This window comes from Sceloporus occidentalis, unplaced genomic scaffold (genome assembly GCF_023333645.1).
Source record: "Sceloporus occidentalis isolate IW3139 unplaced genomic scaffold, rSceOcc1.0.p SCAF_8, whole genome shotgun sequence".
Taxonomy (NCBI): Eukaryota; Metazoa; Chordata; class Lepidosauria; order Squamata; family Phrynosomatidae; genus Sceloporus; species Sceloporus occidentalis.
The window spans coordinates 30,347,227-30,362,082 of record NW_028316988.1 but is presented as its reverse complement, the minus strand read 5'-3'; the positions used below and the strand labels follow the sequence as shown (position 1 = coordinate 30,362,082).

General features: G+C 48.7%; 1 protein-coding gene across 1 annotated transcript in view; it reads right to left on the bottom strand.

Annotated features, from left to right (window-relative positions):
- Nucleotides 1-13,548: 13,548 nt before the first annotated feature.
- The window catches only part of LOC149308500 (mitochondrial coenzyme A transporter SLC25A42-like), a 31,105-nt gene continuing 29,797 nt past the window's right edge, over nucleotides 13,549-14,856 (bottom strand). The window contains exon 8 of the mRNA XM_089537078.1: nucleotides 13,549-14,783. Coding sequence (XP_089393204.1) covers nucleotides 14,458-14,783 — 326 coding nt within the window. The 3' untranslated portion in view covers nucleotides 13,549-14,457. The remainder of the gene's footprint in view (nucleotides 14,784-14,856) is intronic.

The window sequence follows — 14,856 nt, the reverse complement described above, 5'->3', positions numbered from 1 at the left end:
CAGAGGCAACAAAGAGACATTTTTGCCAACTGGTGAGTCAAGCCTCACCTGTGATCCCAACATTTGCAAAATGTTAGGAAGTCCTTAAATAAGGAGAACAACATTTCCAGGTTTCTGACACCAAAGGAGATCCCCTCCTTCTCCCAAAGAACAACTCTGCTGACTTGCCAGGATGGGGAAAGAAATCTCCTTAGTGGGATCATACCAAAATTGTTTTGCTTGCCTTCCAGTTGTTCCCGACTCTTGGCAACCCAAAGGTGAACCTATCATGGCCAGAAGTGGTTTGAAATTACATGCCCTCCAGCATTTCACAGACAAAAACCAGAACACATGTGGCCAAGCACAGAATGATCAAGAATGCAAAAGTCAGTTTGCTTTTCACTAAGCCAAGCCAACGTGGGATAGTGGTTGGAGCATTCGGCTACGACTCTTGAGAGCAGGGTTTGAGTCCCTGCTTAACCAGAGAAACCCATTGGGTGACCTTTGGCTAGTCACACACTCTCAGCCCCAGAAAACTCATGATAGGATCATCTTAAGTCCACCATACGTCAGATAGATGAAAACATACAACAACTGTTGTAGGAGCAAGGCTCTGCCCTTACTTTCCCCGCACCCCTCCATTGAGTTGTATGTAAATCACTTTTGCACCTTGATTTCAGTTTCAGGGGAAGGTGTGAGAAGGACAGGTTGCATACCTGTAACAGTATTTCTTCGAGTGGTCATCTGCGAATACATACAAATGGGTTTTACTGCGCCTGCGCAGTACTGTCGGAAACTTCTGGAATCACTGGGCAAAGTACACTTTGCAACAAAATGCAACTTTTTGGCGGTAACTCCACCCATCCGTTAAGGCCCGTGCCTTCCCGCTCTTTCCCCAGTTCCAAACCTTTTCGCCGTGTAAGCGACTTGTAATGAGCCAACCAAGAGCAGGACACTGAGGGTAGGATGGGCGGGATTTGTATGTATTCGCAGATGACCACTCGAAGAAATACCGTTACAGGTATGCAACCTGTCCTTCTTCTTCGTGGTCTCTGCGAATCATACAAATGGGTTTAGACTGACAAGCTTAAGCAAGCGGCGGAGGGAGTGTCATGAAACCAGGAGTGGTTCAAACATTGTGGTTTATTGATCACAATAAAGATATTAATTCAATGGACACGTGATCAGTTATTTCTGAAATAACCCACAGCCCGCATAATATGCGACATAACAATGCAACAGTAACAATGCATAACTAGAAAATTGCTTGAGACCAGTGCAGTAATGCATAGAGTCAACTTGCATGATAGCTCTGCATCAGCAATAATGTATACTGGACAGGGAATTTTATAAATATAACCCAGCAATGCATCCAGTCAAATCTTAGATGCTGAAACATCAATGCATACAGTCAAACCCTGCATGATGGAAGGGAGTTGCCAAAGTCAGAATGCATAAGGTGGACCAAGGTAAACATTTGCACTCGCTTAGTATCAGTATTACAACATACATTAATACACATTAATGTAGCCCTGAAACCAATACAGCCCTTCCAAACGCTGCGTCCCGTTTGGCCCTGGTGTCCGGCCTGTAATGTTTAATAAATGTCATTGGCTGGGACCAAACCGCAGCTTTGCACACATCCTCCAAGGGGACCCCCGTCAAAAAGGCAGAGGATGCAGCTACCGCCCTGGTTGAATGAGACCGTACCCTGGCGGGGAGAGGTCTGCCCAACTGTTCATAGCAGAGGTGGATGGTCTCAGCCACCCATTTTGAGAACCTCTGCGGCGATACGGGCAGGCCCCTCTTCGGTTCCGAGTAGCACTGGAACAGTCTCTCGGATCGGCTCGAACCCGACGTTCTGTCCAAGCAGAAGGCCAAGGCCCTCCTAACGTCCAGCATATGCATAGTCCGTTCGACCTCTGTTACCGGGTTCGAGGCCAGGGTAGGCAACACAATGTCCTGACACAAGTGAAAGGCCGACACTACCTTTGGCAAGAAGGTGATGTTGGTACAGAGGACCACCCTGTCCCTATGAAATCTTAAGAAGGGTTGGTCCCTCCGTAAGGCACACAGTTCGCCCGCACGGCGGGCAGACGTGATGGCCACAAGGAAGGCGGTCTTCCAGGTTAAAAGTCTCAAGCCTGTAGTGGCCATCGGTTCAAAAGGCTTGGACTGTAGAGCTGCCAGCACAATGTCCAAGCTCCAAGCCGGAGTCGGTACTGAAACCGGGGGATAAAGGTTCCCACAACCCTTTAAGAAACCCTTCACTAAGGGGTTCCTGAAAAAGGAGGGCCTGCCCTCAAACTGGAAGTGGGAGCAAATTGCAGACAAATAGCACTTAATGGATGTCAAACTGAGTCCGGCCTCCAGCAGTGCCATGAGGAATTCCAGCAGCACCGGAGTTGAGACCTGGTCCGGAGCGAGGTCCCTCTCAGCCAGGAACTGCAAAAAACGCTTCCACTTGCAGGCATATGACCTGCGAGTTGAAGGCCTTTGAGCAGCCAGGATTACCCTCCGTACCGAGTCTGGCATGACTGCTAAGGAAGGAGCCTCCAAGCCACTAGTGGAAGGTGATCGATGTCTGGATGACGAACCCTTCCGTCCTGGATCGTGAGCAGGTCTGGACGGGGTTCGATGCGGAGCCAGGTTCTCCTCGACAGATGCAGCAGCGACGGAAACCACGGCGGTCTGGGCCACCATGGAGTGACGAGAATCGCATCCGAGCGGTCTGTGGTCAACTTGGCCACCACCCGGACAATCAGCGGGAATGGGGGGAATGCGTAGAGCATGTCCCCTGGCCAGCGGAAGGCGAACGCGTCTCCGAGGGAGTTCCTGCTGCGCGTTCTGGAACAGAACTGGGGACAGTGTGTGTTGTCGTCGGTTGCGAAGAGTTCGATCGAAGGGGTCCCCCATCGATCAAAGATCTCGGACACTGTCTCTGGATGGAGCCTCCACTCGTGAGAGACCGACGACGTCCTGCTGAGCTGGTCTGCTATAGGTCGTTTTCTTCGCCTGGGAGGTGGACCGCTTGAAGCAGGACATTCCTCGGAATGCACCAATCCCAGATTCGAAGGGTGATGTCCAGCAACGTATTTGACTTGGTGCCCCCTTGCTTGTTGATATAGTAGAGCACCATTGTATTGTCCGTTCTGAGAAGGACTACCTTGCCGGTCACAGTCCCTTCGAAGGCTCTCAAGGCCTTTTCTACTGCCAGCATCTCTAGTGCGTTGATGTGGAGGTACTTTTCATCTACCGACCACTTTCCCCTCACACTGAGGTCGAGAAGGTGAGCTCCCCAACCCTCCAGGGACGCGTCCGTCGTCAGCTGAGGCAGGCAAAAAGACAAGCTTGCGCAGACGTTTTGGGAATCTTGCCACCACTTGAGGGAAGCTGCGACGGGCCTCGGGATCGTGAGCCACCTGAGGGGAGGGTCTGATGCCGGGTTGAATACCGAGAGGAACCACCTTTGGAGAGGACGAAGCCGGAGTCTTGCCCATGGTGTCACGAAGGTGGTCGAAGCCATGTGGCCCAGAGCCACCTGGACATCCCTGGCCCTGATCCGCCTGTGTGTCACGAGCGGTCTGATTGAGGACTTCAGTGCCAGGAAACGGTCCCGAGGGAGGTATGCGATGCAAGAGTCGGAGTCGAGGACCGCCCCGATGAAACGCACTTGTCTGGAGGGATTGAGGCGAGACTTTTCTAGGTTTACTACTAGTCCCAAGGATCTGAGCATCATCAACGTGAAGTCGATGGAGTCCAGGAGGTCGGCCTCTGAGTCGGCTGCCAGGAGCCAGTCGTCTAGATAAGGGAAGACTCTGTAGCCCCTTTGATGGAGATAGGCTACCACCGGTGCCATGCACTTCGTGAAGACTCTTGGAGCCGTGGCCAAACCGAAGGGGAGGACATTGTAGTGATAGGCGTTGGAGCCGACGGCGAAGGTGAGGAATCTCCTGTGGGACTCTCGGATTCCTATGTGGAAGTAGGCGTCCTTGAGGTCGATCGTGGCAAACCAGAGTCCCTGGTGAAGGAGGGGCAGAATGGAAGACAGAGTTACCATCCGGAAATGACGGTATCGAAGAAAAGAGTTCAAATGCCTGAGGTCCAGGATAGGTCTGATCCCGCCGTCTGGCTTCGGGACCGTAAAGTATCTTGAAAAGAAGGCTCCCTCCAAATCGTCCTGCTGGACTGAAGAGATGGCCCCTTTTTTTACCAGAGAGCGCACTTTGTCAAGAAGAGTGTCCGAGGGTACGGTTGACAGAAACTTCCCCTTTGGGGGGAGGGATTCGAACTCGAGGGCGTAACCCCTACGGACGATGTTAAGTGCCCAAGAGTCTGTCGTGATGGAAGCCCAGGTGTTAAAGAAGGGCTGCAGAATATTTAGAAAGAATGGAGCGGGGACGAAGTGCGCTGGTACACTTCAAGACCTTTTCTTGGCCTGGTCGCTATCCTGCCTGCGGCCCTTCCGATAGCGAGGAGGACCGCCACGCCTGCCAGAGGAGGAGGAGGATTGCGAAGGGTACCTAGAACGCTGGGGCCCTTGTTGGTGGTATTGACGGTCCTGGCCTGCAGGCCTAAAGGACTGACCTTGGGGCTGCCATGGGCGCTGCTTCTTCCGGAACGGAACCGAAGCCGAGGAAGACATGCCGTGTTTCTTGGCGGCCGCCTTCATCTTAAATTTTCGGTTCAGTCGGTCGTCCGTGTCTGCATGGAATAGGCCGGAACCGTCGAGGGGCATCTCCTCAATGGCTGCCTTTACTCCCGGATTGAGATCCGATCCTTGAAGCCAGGCATGGCGGCGAAGAGCCATCGAAGCGGACATGGCTCTACCTGCGCAGTCGGTCACATCCCTTGACGCCGTGATGAGCCAGCCCCCAATGGAATGCGTCTCATCCTTTATCTCGACGAGCTTCCTCTGCGTGTCATCAGGAACGTCCGGGATAAGCGGCGAGATCTCTTCCATGAGCGACTGCACATACGCGCCCATACATGCCATGTAGTTCACGGCCTTGACAGCAAGAGATGTGGCTGAGTAGGCTTTCTTGGCCAGGCCATCTATTTTGCGGGCCTCACGATCCACAGGAGAAGTGGCCTGCTTGTGTGTGGAGGCGACTTGGGCTCCCTCCACAATGGCGGAATTTTGTCGGGGATGGGTGGACAGCCAAGCGCAGCTCGCGGGGGCAACACGGTATAGCGATTCCACCTTGCGTTAAGTCCCAGTCAGCGAAGCAGGGTTCTCCCAGGACCTCTTCAGGATAATCTCCAAAGAAGGCAGAAGAGGGATGGACGAAGGCGTAGGGACGCGCCCATGGACCCGGCGCTCCACTGGGTCCTGCGCCAACTCATCCGGGTAGGCGAGCTGAATGTCCAGGGCCCTGGTCATCTTAATGACATGCTCCGCAAAAGACCGAAGATCATCCGTAGGAGAGGCAGGTTCCGGGTGGTGCATGTCCAGGTCCGACTCAGTGTCAGATTGGATCCTCAGATCCTGGACTCTCACTGGGTCCTGGGGCGCCTGGACTCTGGGTTCAGTGTGTTTCCCAGCGACCCTGGCTGACTCCGGTCTGGAGGGTTCGGGCAGCGAAGCAGAGGACCTTGACCTAGGAACCTGTCGCCGGCGTCCCTCCTCAAAGGTGCATAGAGCTGTCTCCCTGGGGACCGCCATGTAATATTTGTCCGCCTCTGAATCGTAGAATACATCAGGGTCGTTGGACTGGAGCTCCGACGAACGCTTGGGAGACGGTGGTGGAACCGGAGTGGGGGAACGTCGTCCAACCGAAACGGAGCCCTCATCGTTCGAGTCCTCTACCGGGATGACAACGAGACCAGGGGAGCTTGGAGCTGCCTCACTATCCATCCGTCGAGGTGAGGGATGTTGGATAAGCTCTTCCCGGGCCCGGGAAGGAGGAGGCGAGTCCCGGGATGCAGGCACCGGTGTGCTAAGCACTCGGTCTGAAGGTCGGGTTGGAGACCGGTGTTTCGAGCCCGAAGAATGGCCGGAGCTTTTGGGAGGCTTTGCCAAAGCAGAAGAGTCCTTGGAAGCACCGTCATGGGACTTCTTCTTTTTATGGGTCACTGGCACGGGCTCGGAAATGGTAGCCTTCCTCTTGGAGCTTTTGGGAGTTTCTGGAGGGAAGAAAGGGTTATCTTCTAACTCCACGAGCGCCGACTTAGGAGTCTGGAACCAGAAGAGGTGTGGCTCGGTCCCGCGATTCCCAGTTCCGACGAGCTAGATGCCGGGATGGAAGCCTCCCTGTGCTTGGAGGCCCTTTTCGTAGGGTCGCCCGACTTTTTGGACTGGACGGACCCTTCCCGGCCAGATCTCGAGGCAGGAGCCGATCTTGTAGCCGATGCTGCCTCGACCGGGGGAGCAGCAGCCGCTGCGGCCTCAGACCCTGACTTTTTGTGGGGGTGTTTAGAGGGCTTGTCGGTGGTACTGGACCTGTCTGGGTCGCAGACCACTTGCCGGGACTTGTCAGAGGCTCTGGGTTTGTCCGGGCCACGGGCCAATGAAGAAGAAGGCTGAGCAGGAGCCCGAGGCGCGGAAACGGCACTGGACGGGCTGTCCCGGGGCTTGGAGACCAGGGAGACAGTCGAAGGTGAGGGGGCCGATGCCGGGCGGGAAGCCTCCCCTTGAACCTTACCCTGAGCAATAGCTGAGGTTAAGCGGGACTCCCGGTTCTTTCTTGCCTGAGACGTCATGGACTTGCAGAGTTGACAAGCCTTCATGTCGTGGTCTTTCCCCAGGCAGAGTAAGCAGGATGAGTGCGGGTCCTGAACCGGGAGCTTGCCCCCGCAAACGTCACACTTCTTGAATGGAGGTGACGTTATTCCAGAGACTTAGACGGCGTGAGACGGTCCGAGGTCGAAGTACAATGGGGAGGTCAGCAGAAGAATGGTCAAACACAGTCCGAGGTCGAAGTACAATATGGGAAAAATCGAAGAAGAATGGTCAAGAACGGTCCGAAGTCAAATAGCCAGTGATTCAAATGGAAAAGAGCAAAGAGCGAAGTTCCAACAGCAGCTAACGCGGCGGAAAGAAGGAACTGGGGAAAGAGCGGGAAGGCAGGGGCCTTATAATGGATGGGCAGAGTTACCGCCAAAAAGTTGCATTTTGTTGCAAAGTGTACTTTGCCCAGTGATTCCAGAAGTTTCCGACAGTACTGCGCAGGCGCAGTAAAACCCATTTGTATGATTCGCAGAGACCACGAAGAAGAAGATACAGGTCTTCTATTGCAAAACATAAGTGGATTGAGAAGACTGTTAAAGGTTCCTGCAGAGGTTTGTAATAAGGAGCAGCTATCTGTGATTTAGAGACCCAGTATGGCGCAGAGGTTTGAGGGTTGGACTATGACTCTGGGGGTCAGGGTTCGATTCCCAGCTCGGCCACAAAACCCACTGGGTGCCTTTAGGCAAGTCACAAACACACAGCCTCGGGGGAAGGCAGTGGCAAAGCTCCTCTGAACAAACTTGCCAAGAAACCCCCATGATATGTTTGCCTTAGGGTCACCAAAAGTCATAAATGACTTGAAGGCACACAACAACAACAACAAATATGTGATTTACACAAAGACTAAAGTTACAAACTTTTAATTCATCCCACCAAACATAAATGGGTATCAAGAGGAACAAAGCAATTCTTTGGAGTTTCATTTTCCCCTGAACATTTCTTGGATGAAGCATTTGACATCGATTAGGCTGAAAGCTCAAAAATCTGGGCAGATGGTATTAAATTCCGCAATAGCCACAGACCAGGATCCTAGAATCGGACGGGGCCTCAGAAATCATGGAGTCCAACCCAACAATTTGCAGGAATTCCAGCAACAGCCTCTATTGCAAGATGCCTGGGTCATTGGTCCCACTGCCCCACCACTCTTACTGTCAAGAATTTCCTTCTAATGTTCAATCAAAATCTACTCTGCTGTAACTTAAAAACATTAGACCTGGTCCTAACCTCTGGGGCAGCAGAGAATAAGCCTGCCTCTTCCTCTCTGACGGCTCTTGGGGCATTTAAAGAGGTGATCATGACACCTCTTTTCACCTGACTGAAGGTACCCAACTTCTGTCATCTTTCCTCCTGTTTTGTTCTCCGTATCATCCTTGCTGCCCTTCTCTGAACCTGCTCCAATCTTTCTTAAAATGAAGCACCCAGAACTCAATGCAAAACTTCAGATGAGGAGTCGAAGGACTTAATCGTTCCCAGGCGTTTAAGAGTTTTTACTGCAAAGAATATCCCATAGATTAACATGGGGTTGAGATATGAACCTTTCTGGGATAAAAACAGCTCAATACAGAATGAATTTTTAAGTATGCTGTTGGGCTTTCCATCCGGTATACCTGCCTTCAATATGCAGGCAGATACTGGAGTAATGACAATATTGTATTCTCTTTTGTGTGCCTTTTTAAATGTCTTTAAAGTGCATCATTCAGTCAATGAATCAGTAATGCAGATATGGAGGAGAGTTAAGAAACTTTGCTTCCAAAGGTATCTGGCTAGTAAAATCTGAAGCATACCTGAGGTTTAAGTTTTGATCCTACGACTTTGGCATCCAGTGACATACAACAAACTTGCAAATCTATCGAAGAACATTTTGATAGTGCCAAGAAGGACAATGGAGCTATTAATGTATCTATATTTTCTTCAAAAAATAGTATGGGAAACAGTATGGGAAAGATCAGTTTTTGAATGAGATTATCCTACCCTTCCTTTGCAAGGCTGTAAATGTTTTCAGACTATGAAGATTAACTTTATGGAAGGTTAATTCATGAACCTGAAGAACAGTGGCTCTGTATTTGTGGAAAACATGCAGTTGAGGACAACTTTGCTGTAAATTAGATGAAATTCCAAGAGATAAATACTTTATAAGATGTTTAGAGCCTGATGATAGAGTTAAGTGTATATACCTGCTGCCTAGTTCAGTTCATTCAGTTCTAGCTTTGCAGTTGAAGCAGCCCAACTTAGAATTGCCCATGAGAATAACAGACTGTTTCTTATAAGAAATGTGGGCTTATAAGAAAGAAATAATTATATTTCTAATTATCCTATTTATGTACTATATTTTTGATATTTTAATATATTTTTTAAAGAATTGCAAAAATGTGTTCTTCTGCTCTTCTTACCACTTATTGCTCGATCATTTACTACTGTTTTCTCTTCTGCCTACAACCTATATTTGGTTAATGAATAATAAAAACAATTGAATTGAGAACTGTGATCCAAGGTTTAACTTGCCCAAACACTGGCGATGGTGAAACAGAAATCCACGTCTGCGCTGAGACATGGAAAGAGGTCCAAATTGGGTCACACAGTGGGAAACCACATTCTTACTTAAAATCCACAAAAAACAACACCCTGCTTCCTTGGATTCAAACTAAAAGAAAAGAGATGGTACCTAAATGTTAGGCAACAGTGGAATGGACTCCTTCGGAGGTTGGTGGACTCTCTTCCTGTGGTGGCCTTCAAACAGAGCTTGAATGGGCATTTTTCAGGGGTGCTGGAATTATAACTTCGTCGATGGCAGAATGGGATTAGATTAGGTGGCCCTTGTGGCCCCCTCCATAGAATCATAGATTTGGAAGAGACCCCAGAAAGGGCCATCCAGTCCAACCCTTGTGCCATGCAGGAACTCTGTCAAAGCATTCCCATTGAGAGATGTCCATCCAGCCTCTGCTTAAAGACTTCCAAGGAATGAGACTCCACCATAATCTCCGAGGAAGAGTGTGTTTCTCTGTCGAACAGCCCTTACTCTCAGGAGGTTCCTCCTAATGTTGAGCTGGAATCTCTTTTCCTGCAGTTTGCATCATTGCTTCAGGTCCCAGTCTCTGGAACAGCAGAAAACAAACTTGTTCCCTCCTCAATATGACCCCCTTCAAGTATTTAAACAGGGCTCTCACATCCCCTCTTAACCTTCTCTTCTCCAGGCTAAACATCCCCAGCTCCCTAAGTCTCTCCCCTTAAGACTTCATGGTTTCCAGACCCTTCACCATTTTAGTCTCCCTCCTTTGGACACATGGCTCCAGTTTCTCCACATCCTTTTTGAATTGTGGTGCTCAGAACTGGACACAATATTCCAGGTGAGGCCTGACCAAAGCAGAATAGAGTGGCACTATTACAGTCGGCCCTTCTTATACACAAAATTTTTATACAAGTATCCACGATTTGAAAATGTTCCAAAAAAATATAAATTTCAAATATCAAACCTTGATTTTCCATTTTATAGAAGGGACACCATTTTGCTATGTCATCATATTTAATGGGACTTGAGCATACACGGATTTTGTTATACACAGCGTATAACAAGGGTCCACTGTACTTCCCTTGATATATACTTCTATTGATGCAGCCTAGAATCACATTGGCCTTGTTAGCTGCCGCATCACACTGTTGACCCATGTTCAACTTGTGGTCTACTTGGACTCCTAGATCCCTTTCACACGTATAAATCTCTCGTTCAGCCAGGTGTCCCCCATAATCATGTATCTGTGTATTTTATTTTTCCACCCTAAGTGCAGTACTTTGCATTTCTCCGCGCTGAAGTTCATTTTGTTAGCTTTGGCCCAGCTTTCTAGTCTATTCAGGTCATTTTGAATTTTGATTCTGTCCTCTGGGGTATTAGCTACTCCTTCTAATTTTGTGTCATCTGCAAATTTGATAAGTATGCTCCCAATTCTGTCACCCAAGTCATTGATAAAGATGTTGAATAGCACTGGGCCCAGGACAGACCCCTGTGGGACCCCACTGGTCACTTCCAACTCTAAGAATAAGGGTGAGGGCTCCTGTACCTTTCAGGGTTGTCTAGAAGTAGAATTTCAGGTCATGTGGCATGTTACCTGGTTGCGTGACAGTCAATACCTGCAGAAATTCCTGCTTCTACACAACCCTTAGATACAGGAGCTTCTGCAGTTTTAAATCTGGCAACTCAGTTGAGGAAGCTGGGGGAGTTTAGCTTGAAGAAGATGAAGAGAGATGATGTAACCATCCTTACATGACATTTAAGTCAAGGTATCACTTCTCTCAAAGCATTCCACTATGATCCGATAACCATCTTTAAATACAAGAAGGGATGGCCTGAAAAAGATGGAGAGAATTTGTTTCCTGCTGCTCCAGAATCTAGAAGATGAACCAATGGATTCAAATTCCAAGAAAGGAGATTTCACCCAAACATTAGGAAGAATTGTTTAAAAGTGGAATTGAATGCCTCCAAAGTATTAGATTCTTCTTCATGGATGGTTTTTAAACAAATGTTAGATGTCCATCTCTCAGGAGTGCTGTAGTTGTCAACTCCTTGCAGGGCAGATGGTTGGACTATTTTATTTATTATGTCTCTTTTCAACTCTAAGATTCTATTATTCTATTCTCTTTTTGTTGTTGCACTCAGGAGGGAGTGGGGATGAAATGCTTTGTTGCTACCATTTTGCAACCTCAACTTTGTTATTACAAATTAATATACCTTTGCCATTTATGAAGGAGTTGTATAGTAGAAAAAATAGAGGTGCTGGAGTCAAAGATTTGGTGTACCGGTTGCCCAAGGCCACATGTTTCTGTTTAGTTATTTAATTTTCATCCTGCCTTTCTCCTTGTACTGGATCCTAGTGGACCAAATGTGAAGCAGTTTCCTATGAATAAAATTATGCCCACAGTGCGACAGGGTATGAGATTGGCATTATGGGAGGTGGGTGCCTGCTGAGCAAGACATTTTTACATCCAACCATCATCCTCTGTTTTGCCGGGAAAAGGCAGCCATATAAGACAAATAGATGAGGGTAACCAAGGTGGCCAAAGATCAGGAAATCAAGACTTAGGAGGAATGACTTAGGGAGCTGGGTATGTTGGAGAAGGTGGCATGACAGCCATCTTTAAATATCCAAAGGGATGTCATGAAGAAGATGGAGCCAGCTTGTTTTCTGCTAGGAGACAAACTTTGTTGTTAAAGGCCATTAAGTCAACTAGACTTATGGCAATTTTGTGAATGAGAGACCTCCAAGTCATCTTCTTATCAACAGAACAGCTCAGCTCAGGTCTTGCAAACTCAGGGCATTCCTTGATGGAGTCTGTCCACCTGTAATGTGCTTATCCTTTCTTCCTGATACCTTCTACCTTACCAAGCATCATTTAGCACCTTTTCTAAGGAGATCAACTAGTAGATTTAAATTGCAAGGGGGAAAAAAGATCCTTCCTAAGTATTAGAAAAAGCATCCTGACAGTTCATTGCTATTTGACAAAGAACCACCTTGGAGAGTGGCAGATTTTCCTCCTTTGGAGAGCTTTAAACAGGGTGATCTCTCCGGAGTGTTAAAGTCGTGGGTTCCTGCACATCAGGAGGGCCCTTGAGTTCCCTTCCAACTAGAGGATTCTGTAACACTGCACTATATGTTGCCTGCTGTGGCAGCTAAGGAAAGGAGACAGGGAAGTTTGCAATAAAATGCCCCGACCCTGATAAAAGAGGGAGGAAGAGGAAGACATCGACCATATCAGGGGGCCAGTTTTCTGGACCAGGCCTGTGCCTCTTGCAAAGCTTAGCTGCGGTCCAGTAATCCACTGTGACATGAATCTGTCTAGCCAAATGGGACACTATTGACCCACTGTATCAGAGAGCCTAGAAGTCTTGCATTGAATGAACTGGGTGGGGGGGGGGGTCTTGTAAGCCCCTTTCATTCCCCAGAAGAAGAATGTAAACCCATTCATGCAAAGACAGAAGGGATCCAGTCAACCTCTGTGGTGCCTCTATGAGAACAATTTTTAAAGGTTTAGAATAACTTGTAATACTGAAGAAAAAAAATTGGTTAGTATTTCCAAACTGGACTAGACTTCCCATCATGCCTTACAACTGGCTACACTGAAACTGAAGTCCCAAACATCTAGGTACCAAAAGCTCTATTACAGTTTGGGCTACTTGTGGCCCACCAGACATCAGCCCTAGACAACACAGGCAGTGGAGAGGGATGCTAGGAGGTGCAGTCCAATGCTATTTTAGGCTGCATCAATAGAAGTATAGTGTCTAGATCAAGAGAAGTAATAGTTCCACTGTATTCTGCTTTGGTCAGGCCCCACCTAGAATATTGTGTCCAGTTCTGGGCGCCACAATTCAAAAAGGACATTGAGAAACTGGAGCGTGTCCAAAGGAGGGCGACAAAAATGGTGAAGGGTCTGGAAACCATGCCCTATGAGGAACGACTTAGGGAGCTGGGGATGTTTAGCCTGGAGAAAAGAAGGTTAAGAGGTGATATGATAGCCCTGTTTAAATATTTGAAAGGATGTCATATTGAGGAGGGAGCAAGCTTGTTTTCTGCTGCTCCAGAGAACAGGACCCGGAACAATGGATGCAAGCTACAGGAAAAGAGATTCCACCTGAACATTAGGAGGAACTTCCTGACAGTAAGGGCTGTTCGGCAATGGAATGCACTTCCTCGGAAGGTGATAGAGTCTCCTTCCTTGGAGGTCTTTAAACAGAGGCTGGATGGCCATCTGTCAGGGATGCTTTGATTTGGATTTCCTGCATGGCAGGGGGTTGGACTGGATGGCCCTAGTGGTCTCTTCCAACTCTACGATTCTATGATTCTATGATCATTAGCTTTACTCCCCCATCTCAACCTAGAGCGCAAATGTTGTAGCTTTTAAAAAAAAGTTTATTGAAAAGTTGATCTCTTTAATATATATATATGTGTGTGTGTGTATATATGTTAACACTGTTGATTCAGAACCAGTTTCATAGCCAGGTGCATCATCTGAAACTGTGGCAACAGAAATTCATGATTCAGTGCCCACCTTGTTCTTCTCTAAGCAACCCTATGGAAAGGAAGGATTCAGTCTTTGGTTCTCCTCCTGGAGATGGCATACTCTTCCAGATGTTTGTTCTGTGCCATGAATGCCAATGGGGAGCATTTTAAAGGTGGGGGGGGTGAGAAAAAGAAGGAGAGACTAAAAGAGGGAAAACTTCCACAGAGGAAGCAAAACTAAAAATAAAACACAGATAGGAGGAAAGCACACAACAGACACCCCCCACCTCTCAAGCTCTTGGTTAAGCCCAGTTTAAAACACAAAAGAGAAGAGGGACACTGGATGAAGCTGAAGTACAGGCAAGTTAATGCATTTGGCAAGGCTCTGCTGCAAAAGTTACGGCGTTACCGAGAATCAGGTACAGATACAACCTTCCCATTTTTGAGACCAATGGGATTTTGGGGTGCAAAGGCACCCCTTTTTCCTTGGCTCAAGGGGTTTGGCAATTTCTAGACCATCCCAGGAGCATCTTTTAGCAAATCCACTCTCAGGGAAACAAAGCAGACCGCCACAGTTTTAAGGGACCCTGTGTTCACCAACAGCCCTCATTCTCCTAGGTCACTCGGACCAACCATGAGAACCATATCTGCGTTTGAGAAGGGGTTATCAAGGGGGATGCCTGTCCGCACCAGCCTGCGCCAAAACTCACCTCCATCCTTCTCCCATCCGCAAGGGACTCAAGACAGAGGCAAGGTCAGCCACTACCTTTCCACGTGGACGCCACGCTCCCATTTCCGGAGCAGGATCTGTGTGAGATCGAAGGTCATGAAGCTGATCCCCACAGCAATGGGGCCTTTGACCCAGTTCATGCTGAGCCCCTTGTACAGGCCCCTGACAAGTCCCTCTTCCCGGATAATATCCGCCATGGTGCCCAGGATGGACCCGTACGAAAAGCCCATCACTCCGGCTGTTTGCATCCGCCGACGGACCACATCCAGAGGGTAGGAGGCCGACTGTCCGATCAGGCCTGCACAGGCCCCGAAAACAAGACGTTCCAGCGGGTAGGGCTGTGACCGGCCGCTGTGATCTGGAGAGGAGAGAAGGACACACCAAACGAACATCAGACTCTGTCCCCCGGAGCATGGAAATCCCAAGAATCC